General features: G+C 37.1%; 1 protein-coding gene across 2 annotated transcripts in view; it reads left to right on the top strand.

The window, feature by feature from the left end:
* The window catches only part of LOC127618911 (adipolin-like), a 39,096-nt gene that overhangs the window by 5,413 nt on the left and 17,029 nt on the right, over nt 1–16,654 (top strand). The window contains exons 2-4 of one of the 2 annotated variants that reach the window (XM_052091613.1): nt 13,781–13,885; nt 14,573–14,684; nt 14,839–15,020. In XM_052091613.1, coding sequence (XP_051947573.1) covers nt 13,781–13,885; nt 14,573–14,684; nt 14,839–15,020 — 399 coding nt within the window. Of the gene's footprint in view, nt 1–13,777; nt 13,886–14,572; nt 14,685–14,838; nt 15,021–16,654 lie in introns of both variants that reach the window. The other variant, XM_052091612.1, reaches the window with a different exon arrangement.

Here is a 16,654-nt window from a genome sequence, read left to right as displayed (position 1 = left end):
TGATGTAATTCCTGGGAAAGTTAGGTGGGGAGATATTTCAAGACCCTTGGCAGAGCTCTTTCCCAGCCCATTGATTCTGTAATTCACAGGCCAGGCTGACTCCGCTGTGTCTAGGACATCCGATAGGGGCGGTGCTGCCCCCTGAAAAAACTGGGGCAGCAGGCCGCATAAGCCCCTTACAAAGCCTCATAGAAAGGGTCTTGAAAGAGGACACCTAGAGAAGGATTAGTCACTTTCCCTCCCCTTGCTTACATTCTTTTCATCTTGTCCCATACAATCAAACAGTAATGACATAATCGCTCTTAAACCCAGTGTTATGCCAGATTGTGTCACTGCCAAGAAGTGTCACTTGGGTTGGGGACCCAGGGTTAAGGTGACATTCAGAGTTAGGGATGGAGATCACCTTTTTGAGGTATATGTGAGATTTTGTAGGATCCATGTGCTATTTATTGTTCTACTACCATTACATGCTACAAGCCATGCTGGAAATCTATATAATGATACCATTTGAAGGTTTCTGCTGCTTGATATAAAGCCAAATAATTTTGTTCCAAAGCAGTAATGACTTGGTACCAAAAGAAACCCCAGTTTCATGTAAGAAGTCGAGTTCAGGTTTGTTGTGATTTTAATACCATAATAGAACTGATCAATAAAGCTATTCATCACCACTCTTTGATATAATTGTCTAAGGTGACATTTATTGTTAGAGATAGTGATCACTTTTACATATATGTGAGATTTGTATGATCCATGTGCTGTTTATTGACCTACAGTACTACCAACATGCTATAACAACATGATCACATGTTGCTACTGAATATTCTGGTACCCTGACATTGTCAGGGGGTAAAAAAAGAAGTTTGTAACAGCCGTGCAATGGTATAGTGTTGGCAAACATTCAGACACCCGCAACACCTCTTTGGGAGGCATTTAGAAGTACTCGGAAGACCACATTTAAAACCTTAACTAATGTAATATTAAAAAGTGTTATCAATGACTTAATGCCTCATTCTAGGAGTAGAATTCATATGAGATCAGTAAAAGAAATTGTTACAGCCACTCAGTGATGATTAAAGTAATATATGCAGTAGATAATTTGTCTCGTTTACATTCTGTATTCATGATGCTAATACGCTATTCATGCAGCCATTATATGCGGCGACTACACTCTGTTATTGTAATTTATGTTGACACTGATAATAATGCAAAGATGGGTGTATAAAAGAGTGTTATTGGGCAGAATGAAGACAATAGTATGGTGATAAGAGAGGGATATCTTACTTAGGGCAGATGTTTAAATGGCTTTTGCTGCAGATGGCACATAAGCAGTGGTGAATTCTTGGGGCCAGCAAAGCCTTCTCTACTGGCCTTCCAAGCCAAATAAATAAATATTTTTCCTCTTTTCATTCTAAATCACATATTTTTTTATTGCTTTCCACTCTATATTAATCTTAAACAAATAGAGGAAGTTTATCCAGTAAGAATTTATTCCTTGATGCTTACAAGCTTAGTGTGACAGCTGTTTCACCAATCGCATGCCGAAAGCCAAGCTCATTAGCAGAAGCAGTGTGTGAGTTTGAGTTCCACCCCCTCAGGCCTTCAGAATTTTCACAGAATCCCTCAACAGTGCAAATGAATGGGCAACTGAAGTCAGATTTTCAGATTCATCAGCCAATCAGATTGATTTATTTGTTCTTGGTGGGTGTGATCTTTAGGATATTTCCCGGTCGAGGTCTTCTAACTGGCCTTGAGTTATGCATTAAGTGATGTATTTTGAAAGCAAAGAGCGTAAGATCAAGCTGATAAGTCGACTGTCATTATTGCTGCTATCGCCATTGAGAACGAGATCCTTATAGATTTAAAAACCTGAGATGTTCTGCATGACCGTGTGATTGCTTAATTTATTAATCATGAAAGGAGGCTTGATTTGCACTTCAAGCTAATTCTTAAGTGCTTTTTGCATTGTTATATCAACATCAGGAGTTTTCTAAGAGTAAATTAGATTACTGGAGCATTCAGTGTTGGGTCAAGTTTTGAAAAGTAGTGATGTGTTCCGTTCAACTCGGTAAGTCAGATTTTACAACTTCCTACAAGGAAAGGTGCAATGGAAAGCATCTTGAAGTCAGAATTACAACTTGTAGGCTCGTGCAGAAATTCTCAACTCCGATTTCGTCGAGATGCAGGGGCATGATGTAACACAAACATGTCGACACTCGGGGAGATATACAAAGTAAGTGATAAACATTCACTTTATTAAGTAATATCAATAAATTAGTTTTTTTCCCACATTACATGATATTAAAGCTTGTTTAACAAATGCCTGCAGAAACAGGTATAAAACATTATAATCTCTTTTGATAATCGTAAACATGAAGCACACTTCCTAGTGATGAAGCATGTTTATCAGTTGGGTTGCTAGGAGACATCTCTAATGAGAGTCAAACCACTGCTATGCCATTTACTATTTACACCCTGCTATTTATTGCAAGCAACATTTAATTATTAGATAGATTTTTCCAGGTATTATAGACCTCTTTGGTAGATTTATGTGAAAAGGTATGATTTTTGTATGTCTGTTTGGGAGATGCTCATTTCACAAAACAATCATGCTGCAGTTAAAATTAGGATTGCTTGAGCATTAAGTGTTATTTGAAGTTCTGGCTTTCGTGCTTGGATGGGTTTTTAAAATGTCAATTGGTATTATTAGTTAGCTGCAATATAATGTATGATGCCCAAAGGCATAATGTGTCTAATTCATTGTGAAACTGTGTTTTCTTAATGGAAAGAATCACATTGAAGGCCTAGACTTTTAATGCACGGCCCGCCACTGCACATAAGGAATGGGTAATTAAGAGTATTTGAGTATATTTGATTCCTTTTGTAGACTAATTTAACAAGAAAAATCAAATAACATGGTCTTGGAAAATGTCTCTACGTGAACGATCATACAGATGTAGGTAAATCTGCACCAGCTCAATAATAACTCTACTCTCCGGCGTATTCATGTTGACTGACCTTACCTGAATGAACATTGTAAACACAATAAGCTGTATGCCTCAAAGCAGGTGGAGGCCACACCTACCAATGATGTGGACCAATGGCAGTAAGAATGTGTTTAGCAGCCGGTCAGAAATGTTCCTAAAAGTTTGCTCTGGCAAGCTGTTTTGGAGCACTGAAACTAACTCAAAAACACCTTTTATTGGGCAAATTTTGTTGTCACAAGCGTTCGTTCTTCGATTTTGTATTAAGTATATTAAGTATGTATTAAGCCTTAAGAGTGAGCTACTGTTTTTTCTTGTTTGTTTCAGTTTGTTTCAGAAGAAATCATTAAGGCTTAATTTTTTTAGTTCTCAAAGATGGAGAAACTTTTACACCCCTGAAACTGATATTTTTGAATAAGGTTGTTTGATATCACTTTTTAATATTATTAAATATTTTGGGCTTCTTGCCTTTAGGACAGTAGTGTATAGATAGGAATGTAGGGATGAGATAGGGGGATTGCAACCAGGATACAGATTGGACATGAAACCAGGATCCACACGTTTACTGTTTGGAGTGGTGGTGGTGTAGTGGTCTAAGCACATAACTGGTAATCTGGTAATCAGAAGTACACTGGTTCGAACCCCACAGCCCCACCTGTCCTTGAGCAAGGCACTTAACTCCAGGTTGCTCCGGGGGGATTGTCCCTGTAATAAGTGCACTGTAAGTCGCTTTGGATAAAAGCGTCTACCAAATGCATAAATGTAAATGTAAATGTACTGAACACTGGCCATTGGAGCACCACATGGGACACTCAGAACAGTAAAATAATTTCCTTAGGCAGACACTTTTATCCATATCAACTAACAGTGCACTTATTACAGGTACAGGCTAAGTGCTTTCTCAATGACATAATGGTGATGGCTGTGGGGATTTAACAGGCAACCTTCTGCTTACAAGTTCTGTGCTTTAGCCCACTGTGCCACCACCACTCATTACAGTGAGGAACACCATGTACAGACATAATGGACTTAAAATAACTTAAAAAACCTGTCCTAAACTGTAGTCATATATTTATATTTGTACTTTTTTTTTGTGCTGACATTATAGTATTTTGTTTAGGATGATTCTATAGGCTAAGCAGTTAAATAAATGTTTTCCTGAGATGTAATCTTTGAATTATTCACTTTATCTCTTTTTAAGTTCAAAATTACTCCTGAGAAGCTTAAAACCACAAGAGTTATTTCCCTCCCAGAGAATGCAACTTGGTACACTGCTGTAGGTGTGGTGTATCTGAAGAATGTCTTAGCTGTCCATTTGACCTACCACAGATAATAGGGAAATGAGCACTAGTGAAAACTAGCTCAACATTATAATTTGAACACAAAGCAGGTGTGATGCTGCATTCAGACTTGACTTTTTATGGTGAGGGGAGGGCACGATAATTCCTCAGCAGATCTCATAATTGGCCTTGTGCCTCTCTCCCCTCACATGTCTTCACTAGCCAGGAATGCACACTTGATATATACATATAAATATCTAAATGATGTTTACACTGCTATACATTGTCATGGAACAAGGAGAGTTATTAAAACAGCACAAAGACCTCATTACCTTGCTCATACAGTATGTTTGTTTTTTGAAAATACGAATGTAGTCTCATACATAAATGATGTTGTGCTTGGTAAGAGTGTGCTAGATCTGAGTAAAATAGATTTAGCCATCTGTGATGTCACTATTTAATGACCTGTGGGCTTAATGGGTGAATTTCCAACTTTCCCCCATGAGTAATAACACAGCAGTTAACTGCCTGCTTCATTGCTCACATAAGAATGTGATGAAAGGACCTTTATGGTGACTGCCAAAAACTTATTCAATGTACATGTGAAAAAAAGATCTGTTGTCAATTTGGAGTGTATTTGTTATCAGACCTTGTCCACAGGGAGGGATTTACAGAATAACGAGGCCTAAGAGATGAAATATACAGTGGTGCTGTGTCTGTTACCTGTTAAATGATGGCTTTTGAAGGTTTCTGTTGATTGATATGGAGCCAAATAATAATTTGTAATTTGTATCTATTTGTTGAGTTCCAATGCTGTTATGACTTGGTACCAAAAGAAACCTTAATTGCAGGTATGAATTGGAGGTATGTTGTATAAAATAATAAATAGTAATAATAAAATCCATAAATCTGTTAACTGACCCATAAAGCTGTGTTTGGGAACATACCACCATCACACATTGTTCTCTCGTACACATACCGGGTTCTTAGCATGGGGACTGCCTATCAAAAGGGACTATATAAGGGGTAGTTCACCTAAAAATTCTGTCATTATTTACTTACCCTCATGAATTTCCAAATGCATATGACTTACTTTCTTCCATAAAACACAAAAAGAGATATTTAGTAGAATGTTCAAGTTGCTCTGGCCCTTTTCTCCATTTACTTTCATTGTCATTATGTTCGGTACAATGAAAATGAATGGTGACTGAGGTGGTGTCATTCTGCCTAACATCTCCCTTTGTTGTCCTCACAAGAAGAAAAGTCATATGGGTTTGGAACAATATGAGGGTGATTAATTGATGACAGGATTTTCCTTTATGGGTAAACTATCCCTTTAATAAGACCTGTGTATGGCCATATTTGGTGTATTGCATGGCTTATCCATCATGCTCTCTTTTGTCAGTTAGGGTATAGAAGTGAAACGGTGGGTGAATGGAGAGATGGGTGCGTGACATAGATGATGCACGCAGGATCCTCGTGATGATACGGCATGGGGGGATCCTTCCCCAAAGGCAAGGGATGGGTAAAATCATCAAGCCATGCATGGATGAATGCACAGCCAGTAACGATACACCCATCTAGAAACAACAAAGACTTTGGGAAAGCCCTCAGTCACTGTGTCTCACTGTATACTGGCTTTGCCAGCTTTTTCTGAGGTGTTGGCATTGAAAGCTGGATCTTTATTTTGCCATTTCAACAATATGGTTATTCCATCTTTGCAGTATTCAGAATAGTATAAACGTTTTAGTGATATATTTTAGATTTTTTTTTTAGATTTAGATTTTTAGGACTATATTTATAGGAATAGTTTACCACAAAATAGTTTACAATTATTTATTCAATAGTGACTGAGACTACCATTCTCTCTTCACATCTCATGATAGTAAGTCAAAGATGAAAGAATGTTTGTTTTTTGGATGAACTGTAATATACAGTAAACATCTGGTAAATAAGGTAAACAGATCTTTTTATTCTTTCTTTCATTAAATGTAATTTAAACCCAGTACTGTGTAAACATACTTAAATTTAGATTTTAAAGTTACATGTCACTGAGTTCATGTGAAGTGAAATGATTTTGTTCCATTTTGTGTATTCAAAATGTGTAATGAAATGGATATAAATCCCAGGTGAGGCTAGGTTCTCCACAATCAAACACTGCTGCATAATTGTAGATTGTGGCCTCAAGGCAGGTTTTAATGGCTACAGTCTGTTTACGTTTGCTGTGGCGGGCTGCCATAAAAAATGTCTCCAATGTTTCAATTTCAAAATAAACACATTTCTAAACATTTTCTAATTTTCCCTAAATGTTAAACAAATATTGAGCTCTAAAGAGTTGTGGAGGAATTTTGCAATCTTAATTAAGTTATATATGTGAACACAGGCTGTTATTACATGCCCTAAATCTAAAAGTTAATCTGTTCAATGTATGTTGGAATTTTTATATTTCTGGAAAAGAGAATTCCATCATTATCTAAATAATGTTAAATACTACAGCAATGCATTTTGATTAATCAGCAGAAGCTTGATTGTTAACACACCCTAATTGGTGCACTACAATTAATAAACTTAGTGTACTACAAATTTAATTGAATTGCAGAGGAGCTTTGTTCTGGGAAACCAAAACCGAAATTACAATTTGGCAAACAACTGTATTTGCAATAACATGGCAATTACAATTATGGTTGCACTTTGTTGTACTGTATGTGTACTTTCAGTATACTTACAGTGTACTTACTCAAGAAAGTACTGCATATTATTTAGGTAACTACAGTACATGTACTTAATATGGGTCAAGGTTAGGGTTTAGGGTTAGTACCCAGTAATTACTATAGTTACTGTAATTATGTAGTATGTAAATGTAGCACAGTACTGTAAAATAAAGTACTACGAGCATAATTCATAAATAAATTAATTTGTAATTACAGAGTTAGTAGAGTAAATATTTCTAAACATGTTGTGCAGGTTATTGAATGCTCATAGAATTTAAACCAGTTTACAAAAATATATGCAATACACTACAGTTTCCATATAATTCATTTGCTTAGTAGTAGGTAGTATGCTCATAGTAGTTTGTCTAATCCCCTTTTTTTCATCATTCTTTCAGAGTACTTTGAGGTTCTATGCCTGACTTTTTTACACTCTCTCTAATGGAGCATTTGGCAGCTTTGCTTGACAAAGGTCTGCTGTTTTAACAGCCCCAAAACAAACTCATCAGAGAAAAATCCACCCCTGTGGTATGCTGAGATAATAACAGCTTGCCATGATCTGTCATGATCTGAATAACTTCGGCATAGGGCTTTTCATACAAGCCATGCTACCGCTGTCAACTGCATCGACTGTGTACATAGTGCACTGAAATATTGGAAACCGTACCGTGCTATAATAACCACTGCACATTCCATATCAACCTAAAGTTTCTGTAAAAAAAAATCTTTCTTATCCAAAAATGGTTCCAAAGACCTTTAGCAATTTGTGTTGAAGTCTGACCAGACAAATGGTCATTTTGCTATTTTCAGTTACAATCAGAATCAATGTTCCAGGGAGGGCAATAATGTGTTTGCATATCAGTATTGAGCAAAAAATTGGTTTGGGTTTTTTTGTGTTAAAGAGAACATGAGAGAATATGATAAAAAAAAAGGTTGCATGAAGTCTCCACAAACTTTTCAACATTTCCAAGCAGCAACTTTAGGCAAGTTAATCCTTGCCTTGACAGAATTATGGATACTCCCCATACGCTACGTATCTGATGTGTCTCTGATCATTCTTAGTGTTAACTGAGGTTCCTCATGTATTTTTAGCGAAGGTGTTGACTTGTCCATCTTGCAAATCTTGTGGAAACTGGTTGGAGCACTCTAGGTGTACAGAGAGAGAGAGAGAGAGAGAGGTATTGGTTTCAAACTGAAGTTTGAGAAGGCTTCTGTGGCTTTAACTGTTATAGATTACAGATGATACGGTTACAAAAAACAAACAAACAAACAAACAAGCAAACAAACAAACAAACAAACAAACGCACAAACAAACAAACGCAACGTTCCACCACTTATGGGTTCTTTTGACAGCCCAGAAAAAAGCTGTGTTCAATGTGAACTTCGCTCTGTGGGGTAAATAAAAACACCAAGTTTCCTACCGATTATTGGAGATTTGGGGCTTCTTTAAATTTCCATCAGGATTGTTGGATCATTAAAAACTCACTCTGTCTACTTTAAGGAATATTCCTTGTTCAATACAAATTAAGCTCAATCGACAGCATTTGTGGCATAATATTGATTACCACAAAAATGTATTTATATTTTTTCTTAAAAAAATTAATTAAAAATCTGGGTTACAGTGAGACACTTATAATAGAAGTTAACAGGGACAAAACGTAAATGTTAAAATACTCACTATTTCAAAAATATAGCCACAAGACATAAACAATATGTGTGTTAACATGATTTTAGTGTGATAAAATCACTTACTAACCTGTGGCACGGCGGAGTGCGGGGCCGGGTCATGATTCCGCACACCTGGCCCCTAATCAGGCTAATTAGCCCTTGAGAGGGATAAAGGCCGACCGAAGACGGCAGTGCAACAGAGAGAGAGTTTTACGGACAGCTGTATGACACCTGTGTGTGTGTTTGTCTTTTTGGTTCAGTTTATAATTAAAATATTATGTTAATTTATTAAATATTATTTAACATGCATATTGCATGTCTCATGGTAGTTTTAATTTCCATATGCCACATTTCTAAGGCTTTAGAAGTGTGTTAAGTGTGCGAGAATGTCTGTTCATCAAACTATTACATGTCTGACATAGTCATACAGGCCTTTTTAATCAATTTAAAAATAATTCTGAAAGAACCTGCATAATTTCTTCACTGTAAACCTTTATAATAAGTTTTATTAACATTAACAAACATTCTTACATTATCTAATGTTTAATAGATTATTAAGATTGCAGCGCTGCCCACATCGACCATTAAAATCTGCTGCTCAAAACAACCTTGATGCGTGGTTGCCTGAACTGTGATGTCAGAGTAATTTCATCTTTTTTGGCACAGGAAATTAAACAACTTAACAGACCTGCCAAAGTAGATATTGATCCTTAATGAACCCGTGTTGTATCAACAAAATTTTGGGGACTTCATGACCTGAGCATTTGTCTAACCTTGTCTTTTTGGTAACATCCTGTGGATAATCTTTGGCGAGGCTTTGACATACTGATAATAAAGTCTATATTTATGAAGCATTCCTTAAAAGACAATGGAAAAGAAACAAATCATGTCTTCTCCCAGTGTTTGGGGAAGATCTGAGGGATTGCCGTAACAGTATCTTCACAAATCTGTCTGTCTTTTAGCTGTCTCCAGGTTCTTAATTCACAACAATAACACACAGACATCCAACATGCAAGAGGCTTGTGTGCTAGTTAAGTTGTTTATTTTGTCTCCTGTCAAAAGTAAAAGGGGAGAGAAAAAAATGACACCCAACCAAAAATATGAGCTCCTCTCATTCCAGTATATGTAACAAAAACATGGGGTTACTCTGCTTAAAATGAGGCAAGTCAATCTGAAGAGATGCAGCATATCTGTTTAACTGATAAGTGATCCAGGTCTCAGTGCCAAACCTAAACAAATTCCATTTCAGACAGCTCACCTCTACAACTTGTCTCTATCTTTGTTTCTATCTCAACCGCAGTCACTTGAAATTTAGGAAAGAGCTCAAGGAGATTTCATATTTGTGGTTATTGCCATTTATAAAGCCTTGCAAAACATCATCGGCTCTTCAACACTGTTGGTAGTTAGTTCTTCATAGTTATTCAAGTAATAATTATACTTCATATTTAATTTGGAACAGTGCTCCTCAACCAGTGTGTTCATTTGTACTAGAGCATTTTGGGTGATCCTATCACAAATGTACCCTGATAGTACACATGCATCAAAAGTCGTCAGTTTCATGTCTGTGTTTACATCTGTAAGACAAATTTTTGCATTGTTTGCTCATCTGCAATAAGTTTTTAAGGCGTATGTCTCAGATGTCAATAAGCCATTCGGTAAATGTCTTTGAGAAGTTTATGATTTAGAATGTTTGTAAATTTGATCTTTTTAAGATGTTTAGCAGATGTTAATTAGATTGTGATGCTTTCCAGATGAAAAGATCTCAAAATTTGCACATGGACGTATGCTATCTGGGGAGACACGTCACCGTTACACCTGGTCATCTCTTTTGACCACTTGTGTTCGGATTTCAAGGAGAGAGAGTCTCTGATTTCATGAGGGCATACATTAGTCTTTTTGTCTGTGTTTTACAAAATGACACTAAAGCACAAATCGGCGGGAATCGGCTGAACAATAAAACTCAACATAAAACAAACATAAACACAGACACACATGCAACATGGCCGCATGCGTCTCTCTTGAACTGGCGCCTCCGGCTCCCCTTTATCTTGCTCTCCCACTGATCAGCTGATTCAGCACCAGCCATGCATCATCACGACATCAACAGTAAACCTAAGTTTAATGTTAAAACTCAAACTTAAAACAACATAAAACAAACACAGACAAACATGCAGCACGGCCACGTGTGCCCCTCTCTCTCTCTCTCTCTCGCTCTCTCTCTCTCTCTCTCTCTCTCTCTCTCTCTCGCTCTCTCTCTCTCTCTCTCTCTCTCTCTCTCTCTCGAACTGGCACCTCCGCTCCCCTTTATCTCACTCTCCTGCTGATCAGCTGATTCAGCACTGGCCGTGCATCGTCAGTGAGACTAAAAGAAGTGCTAAAAACTGGCACATAGTTTCTCTTAATTACACTTAAAAACTTTTAAGAGCAGAATTCAGATTTCTTTTAGCACAGTATCTGTAACTGAGCTTCTAATGTGCATGATGCTCCTTTCGGTGCCCCTATTGTGTGTATTCATGTATGCATTTTTTATATTTTCAGATAGTATGCTTATTTCCCTTTCAATCCGCATGTAACAGGCAAAAAAAAAAAAAAACCCGGCAATTACAGCTGCCTTTAGCATTGTCTTGTTTCAAATGGATCACCCAAAATGCATATTAAAATTTAGATAATGGAATTAATTCACAAACTCTCATAGTTTATTTTTGTAACGTCAACAAACATGAAAGTACAGCTCTTATTGGCACCATTTGAGAAGGAAAAAAAAATGCTGAAAATAATAAAGGTAGGGAGATGTGGGTGAAGTTACATTTTATTTTCTAATTATGTTTTGTCTTCTGCTTGCTAATACCTTGCCCTCCTCTTGCACTCTCTCTTTATTTCATTGGCTATTGCTCATTGTCGGTCTCTCGCTTGTCGGGACAGTGTGTACACATGATGACAAGACGTCTAGATATCAAGCTGTTTTGAAAACTGTCGTAGTGTCTGGGACTAGTCTCGGCATGTTGCAGGAGAGCACATCCAACAAGATCATTCGTCGTCAGATCTGAGACTTCTCGTCACAGGCCAATCACAGACTCAATCATAGGCCAATCAATGGAAAGAAGCTTGAGTCCTGTAGTGTACACTAGTCTTAAGTCAGCATTGCATGTATCCTTCATGGAGAAGGAAGACAATGGATTGCTATGAGCTTTGTTAAAAAACAAATCCAAGATGGCAGACAAAGCGAGAGAATTGTAAAATATAATTCTTTCAGTACAAGAAATGTAGATAAATAAATGTGTTTTATGCATTTTAGGGTATCGTGCCGATTCCAGGTTCCCTGCTTGGTACCTGACAGGTTGATTGTTAGCTTAGCAACATGCTAACTCTATTCTCAATTGTAAGTCGATCTTCCTGTGGTCTTCATGTGAGAATCCACATTTGTGTTGATTCCTATGTATACCCAGATAGCACACATACATCTTTTCATCTGGAAAGCATTTCATTCTAACTAACATCTGCCAAACATCTTAAAACATTAGAAATCATAAACATCTTAAAGACATCTGATAAATGTCTTACAGAGACTATTTAGTAGAGACAGGCAACTTCTATAAAAAGAGAAATTGGAGTGGCCAACCAAGGAGCTCTAAGTGATCTAAAACATCACCTGTCAATCATCTTGCGAACGTGTATGAACATTAGCTATACAAGCTGGGAATATTGTGTTTTTAGCTAAATCAGAGGTAAAGAAACACACTTTATGATACTAGTGTTGTCGGATTTTACTGCTGATTTGAAATATGTTCTTTGATCGTTTTCTCAAACAACCGTTTTGGAGATTTCAGTCTTTCACCATTCAAGTATATGTCATAACTGGAAATACCTTCCCAGTGAGCATTCCAAAGATGGCCGCCAGTGGACTGACTTGCTAGAAATGTCTTATTGACAGCCGAGAGGAAATATCGTTGCAGATAAGCAAACAACCTAAAAAATGTCTTCAAATAGACGTTTGGGTGATGTGTGTGTGCTATCAGGGTTGTGTTCCAAAATCATTCACTTATGAGGAACCATTTCCAGGATTCTGCCTTAGAAGATAGCTGAATATAAGATAAGGCAATATGAATAGGATAAGGAATATAAAAGTCAATAGTTATCAAGGCAGCTAACCCTGATTTGGAACAGACCCGAAGTGCTTAAAACTACTATTGGGGAAAAAAATAATATTCTAGAATTTTCCCAAAAAAGGGAGACGTTGTTTGCTTGGCTGATGATTGTTGAAGTCTTTCCAGTTCTGGATTTAGAGGGTTCAGACCACTGCCAAAGAGAATGAGTTATATCAGAGATTGCATATTTGATAAGCTCTCCCTCTCTTTGAGTTAGCTTGCTTCCTTTGAAAAATTAACGTCAGGCTGTGAAAGCTTATTGAAAAGAAGAAGCCAGCAAGATTTCCACTGTAACCCACTCTACTGTATGTGTTTAGACAGTTGCATAAAGCAACCCACAGTGTAATGCAACATGTCTTGGCCACTCATTTTTAGGTGAATAGTAATGTTTTGCTCATGGAAACTTGTTGAGAGAGATCAGTTTAGAAATGCTGTTTATTTTTCACAGACCCTACTGGGCAAAACTGATGTAGCACCTAAGTGAATTACTAAGAAGGAGCAATTAACCAAAGGGTAAATTGCTCAAAATTTTTTTGTATGAATGTGTTTGGCTTGAGGTAGTGCTGCATGCCACTAAAAGACCCATTCCTTTACAGCAGTCGTGAGGAGAGAGAGACTGAGAAGTAGAAGGGTAAAGAGTGCAACCTGCCTTGATGTCTGGCACCATTTAATAGCATCTTTAGAAATTTTTCCTATGAGGGTTTGTAAACAGAAATTATGACTCATTGGATTTAGTTGCGTAGCTACAGATCTTTGGCTTAAATATCTGATCAATCACACAGTTAATACTTCTCTCTATGACTCATCAAATGTAAAAATGGGAGTAGCATGCCCACACTCTCATGCTTATGTTGGAAAACAACCCTAAGGTATAGAGAAATTCTTATGTGTGCTATCACATCCTTATTATCTAAATACTAAAAACAATACAAAGAGATACATTCCCAAAAAAACATACATGCCCTAGACATTTATCATATCTGGTTTTGATTCAGCAGGTCAGTGAGAACCAGAGAGTAGACCCTCATGGATCATGGATGGATTTTGTGAAGAGACCTGTGGGCAACTTTCCCGGAAAATGCAGAAAGCGAAAACGACCACTGGTGCGGAAAATCTTTACAATCACATATTATCAAATTTCAGAGACTTAGTTGACAGAAAAACGTGCGACAAAGCTGGAGTGGTGCAAGGAGGGCAAAGAACATTTCTTTGCCAACATTTAAGGTGAATACAGGTAAAGTGGGCCATTTAGGTTTTTATATTTCATATTTCTTCCTTTTTCCTCTGTATAACTTATTGGAGATCTTTAGCTATTTAAAAAGGTATTATGTGAGAGGCTAAGCCATATGGCACCATATTTTAAACCAATGACAATGACCAATTATCAGAAAGTGCCCCATTTTACCTTTATTCACCGTACTTGTCAAAGCGACTTAAGCGACAAGACATTGCATATACAGTATTGCATGAATGCCAAATTAATAAAACAGATTGCTAGAGTCACATGCCTAGCAGGCTTGAGGTTAAATGTATGTGGCGATAAGAACTACTAAGTAAAATTGCAGACATAGGAGACTTCACTAAATGTTAAGGGATTTTGGATGTACATTTTTTATTGTAGGCTTATAATTATCTCTACCAAGAACTATTTTATGCATTGCATAATACATTCCTTGATGCATCTCAAGCTGTGACATGTCTTTACATAAATGAGATACTCTTGCGATCGTAGAAAGAACTTTGAGGTTGATTTTAAATTACTGTAACAATTGTATTTCTTTGACTATCAGCCTGGCCCCCCGGGCCCTCCTGGGCCTCCAGGCCCTCAGGGACCCCCAGGATCCCCCGGGGCAGAGGTCACTCAAGAGGTCCTGCTGCAAGAGTTCAAAGAAATGATCAAAGGTGAAGACCTCCAGCACATACAGCTAAAACCATCTAAGTGATTGTGACGGACATTTTCTATTCATTATCAAATGCCCATCATGAAGGTTAGTTGGACATTCTGAGATGCATGATGATGAGGTGTGATGTGTCTATTTGTGTTATTCTTGAACAGAGGCCACAGAGAGGCGAGCATTAGTAGACCAACCAAACGAGCCTAGTCAGCTGCCCACTGCTCTCATTACACTAGAGGGCATGACCTCCTACAGGAGAATTGAAGAAGCCTTCCACTGCAAACTCAGAGGTCCTGTAGTTGTGGACAAGAAGACTCTGGTAGAGCTCCAGAACTTTCAGACAGTAAGTGTTGTACTCTCAAAGTGATCATATAATGAGGAATCCAGTTTTCTTTGAATGTAGCTCAATCTACTATGAAGACAAACTGTAGCTTTCAGAACACAAAACTTCCTCCACTGTCCAAAAAGAGCATTTATTGGAACTAAGCTGCCAAAATGGCTTGTTCTGAACCTCCGCAACTTTCCACATTTAAAAGTCAGTGATGCTTATTGGGTGATCAGAAACTTGGACCTCCAAGTCAAAGTGAAAGTAATAAGGAGTAACCAAGATAAATGCTATTATTCCTACACACAAGAATAACTTAGAGTAATATGTCAGAAAGTTCACCAAACCTTAAACTGTTCCTGATTGTGTAAAGCATCTGACACTCTGCATCCTTCTGAAGTATCCTAACGTTGATAAAGTGTGGCTGAAGTTAATATATTTCCTGATCATTGCAGTTTGATCCTAACTGTTTACAGCATATTTCAGTAAATATTTGGTGAGGCGAAAGTCGAAATAAGCACAAATTATAAGAGCAAATAGTTTTCCTAATTATTTATAGCAATATATGTGGACAGCGGGACTAAGTTGTGAAATTTTAAATAAAGCCAAGCCATAGAAAGACAGATTTATTTTAATCAAATTGTTTTTTATGTTTTCAGGAGTGTGGGTTATTCATGTTTTTGATATTACAGATGTTACATCAGAAATTTGCTTAAGTAATTTTGATTCAAAGTAATGGTAAGCATCATCCAGTCACTGACAACCTTGTTAAAATAAAATAATACATTATATATTCTGAATATATGTACTGATTAACATTGTCCCATGTCTGCCAAACATGAGTGGTCCAAACATTATCTGCAGCCTGAAACTGAACTTTTGATCAGATTTTAGGTGTGAATGCACTTAGCTGCATAGGAAAGCTATAGGATCCTCCCTTGCTCCTTATTTAGTGAATGACTTAACCTTCAGTGTGCTGTCTGTCTGCACTGTTCTCAGAACAGTTTGAAATGCACCTTATTTTCATCAACTCCATACAAAGCCTATGAAAGCACCATTTTTCAGCTTTTGCATGAACCCATTGATTCTCAATGTGATAATGGACAGTATATATAGGAAGGAAAAATGTGCTAAAGTACATATTAGTGCACATGTTTTTAGCAGCATGGCGTTTTGCGATAAATCGCATACATATTAAAAATGGCATATCGGATAATCTTTTGACTCAAGCAGGTTTCAGTGTAAAAATTTAATTAGGTTTCTAACCAGATGTAGTTTTTTTTGGCGTTTCTCTCAAAGACAAACTCCGCTGTGATTGGCGCCATGTTGTTTTGTCACATGACTCCAGTTGTCAAAAGTTTAACCCTTTACTGACAGCCCAGAGTCTCCTGAACTGAGATCAGTCGGTTAAAATTAATTTAAATTATGCGTTGCATATAGCAAAGCCAAAATACAATGCATGTGTATGTGGGGTCGCACAAGGATAAGCATATTGCTTCAAAGCAATACATTATAAATAAATAAAAAAATACTGTTGGCTTTTATGACGGACGTACATCAAAACGGAAGTATAAAATGTCAACATGACATAATGGTCATCATTGTTTATTTTTTATCTCCATTAATTTTCAGCTGTCTTTTATAACTCATTT

The sequence above is a fragment of the Xyrauchen texanus genome, chromosome 25 (assembly GCF_025860055.1).
Source record: "Xyrauchen texanus isolate HMW12.3.18 chromosome 25, RBS_HiC_50CHRs, whole genome shotgun sequence".
NCBI lineage: Eukaryota > Metazoa > Chordata > Actinopteri > Cypriniformes > Catostomidae > Xyrauchen > Xyrauchen texanus.
The sequence above is the reverse complement of the archived record's forward strand: the minus strand, read 5'-3'. Positions and strand labels throughout refer to the sequence as shown.